This window comes from Trichechus manatus, unplaced genomic scaffold, assembly GCF_000243295.1.
Source record: "Trichechus manatus latirostris isolate Lorelei unplaced genomic scaffold, TriManLat1.0 scaffold00026, whole genome shotgun sequence".
NCBI classification, from domain to species: Eukaryota; Metazoa; Chordata; class Mammalia; order Sirenia; family Trichechidae; genus Trichechus; species Trichechus manatus.
This window is the reverse complement of record NW_004443962.1, coordinates 7,367,556-7,368,782: the sequence shown is the minus strand read 5'-3', so window position 1 is coordinate 7,368,782 and position 1,227 is coordinate 7,367,556. Positions and strand designations below refer to the sequence as shown.

The following is a 1,227-nucleotide window of genomic DNA, read 5'->3' as shown; positions in this document are numbered from 1 at the left end:
TTTGAGTCAGTGTTGGCATTTAATAGGCACTCAAAACATGTTTTTTCAATGAATGCTAAAAGAGAAGAAGGTAGATGGTGGCAGAACGGCCCTGCTGCTTACCAAGTTGAAGTCCTGGACTGGTCCGGCCAATGTAGAAATACAAAATGGCAGCCACACTCATGTTAACCAAGGTATAGACCCACTGGATCACAAACATGATGAGAAGGGACCCAACAGCCTGTGGAAACAGAATGGGAAGGACAAATTCCCAAATGGTTTTCCACGTGGTCAGCAAGGCCACAAGGCTAGGGCCTTAAGAAACAATAGTCCCTATTGTCAACCTCCGAACACTGTAGAAGTCTGAATCACTGATGTTGACTCATAATTCAAAAAAAACTCACTGAAGCAGGTATTTAGGAAGATACCTCTCCAAAAGCAATGCTTTAATCAAAACTATCAATAAACAGATACCAATAGATATTCTAACCTAGCTCCTTGCCCCACTCCTCCCTACAAGAAACAAATAAGTCTGCTAGTTTTATATACATGGGAATTTAATGACTCAGAGGTCATCAGAGATAAAAAAAAATATTTAAAAATTAAATCATTAATTAAAATAAGTGGCCTAAATGTAATCTTGCCATATACTGTGTCAGCTATATTCTAATACGATGGCAGGTAAATCATGATGGGGTGGTCTGCTTTTAAAAAATGAACAAAAACCCAGGCCTGGGGCAGGAGGAAGAGGGTTCTGAAAGGGAAGGGGACCTGGGTGGGAGGTGGTCTCACCTCCCTTGGTCCAAGCCCCAGTTTGCAGTTCAAGTGGGAAACTGAGTCGATTGCTCCTAATTAAGAACCCCCTCCTTGCACCCTAACCCAGATCACTCATGTCTGAACTGTGTCTCAGGGACAATTGAGATCAAGATGAAGTTACTCACCCCCAACAGGGAGACCCAGGGATTACAAATGCGGGTGTAGAAAGAAGTTGATTTTCTATGAACAACTTGTTCCTGGAGACTGGACTTCAGGATGAAATCTAAAGGAGAATTGAGCCAAATCTTTGGTTACCAATTTGTTGCCAAATCCTCTTCTATTTTTATGAGCAAATACCTATGAGCTCGTCTTCCCTAATTTTGTAACTCAGCCTAACATACAACTCCCAGCACTTGCTCTTAGAGTATTTATGGCCTCTTTCCAGCCAAGGGCCTGAGAAAGAAAAGGAAGGGAGGGGGAGAGTGGAGATGG

At 42.5% G+C, this 1,227-nt stretch overlaps 1 protein-coding gene across 1 annotated transcript in view; it reads right to left on the bottom strand.

Annotated features, from left to right (window-relative positions):
• The window catches only part of SLC12A8 (solute carrier family 12 member 8), a 184,686-nt gene that overhangs the window by 11,130 nt on the left and 172,329 nt on the right, over positions 1-1,227 (bottom strand). Inside the window, exons 10-11 of the mRNA XM_004373611.1 lie at positions 921-1,018; positions 103-220 (exon numbers count right to left, since the gene is read on the bottom strand). Coding sequence (XP_004373668.1) covers positions 103-220; positions 921-1,018 — 216 coding nt within the window. The remainder of the gene's footprint in view (positions 1-102; positions 221-920; positions 1,019-1,227) is intronic.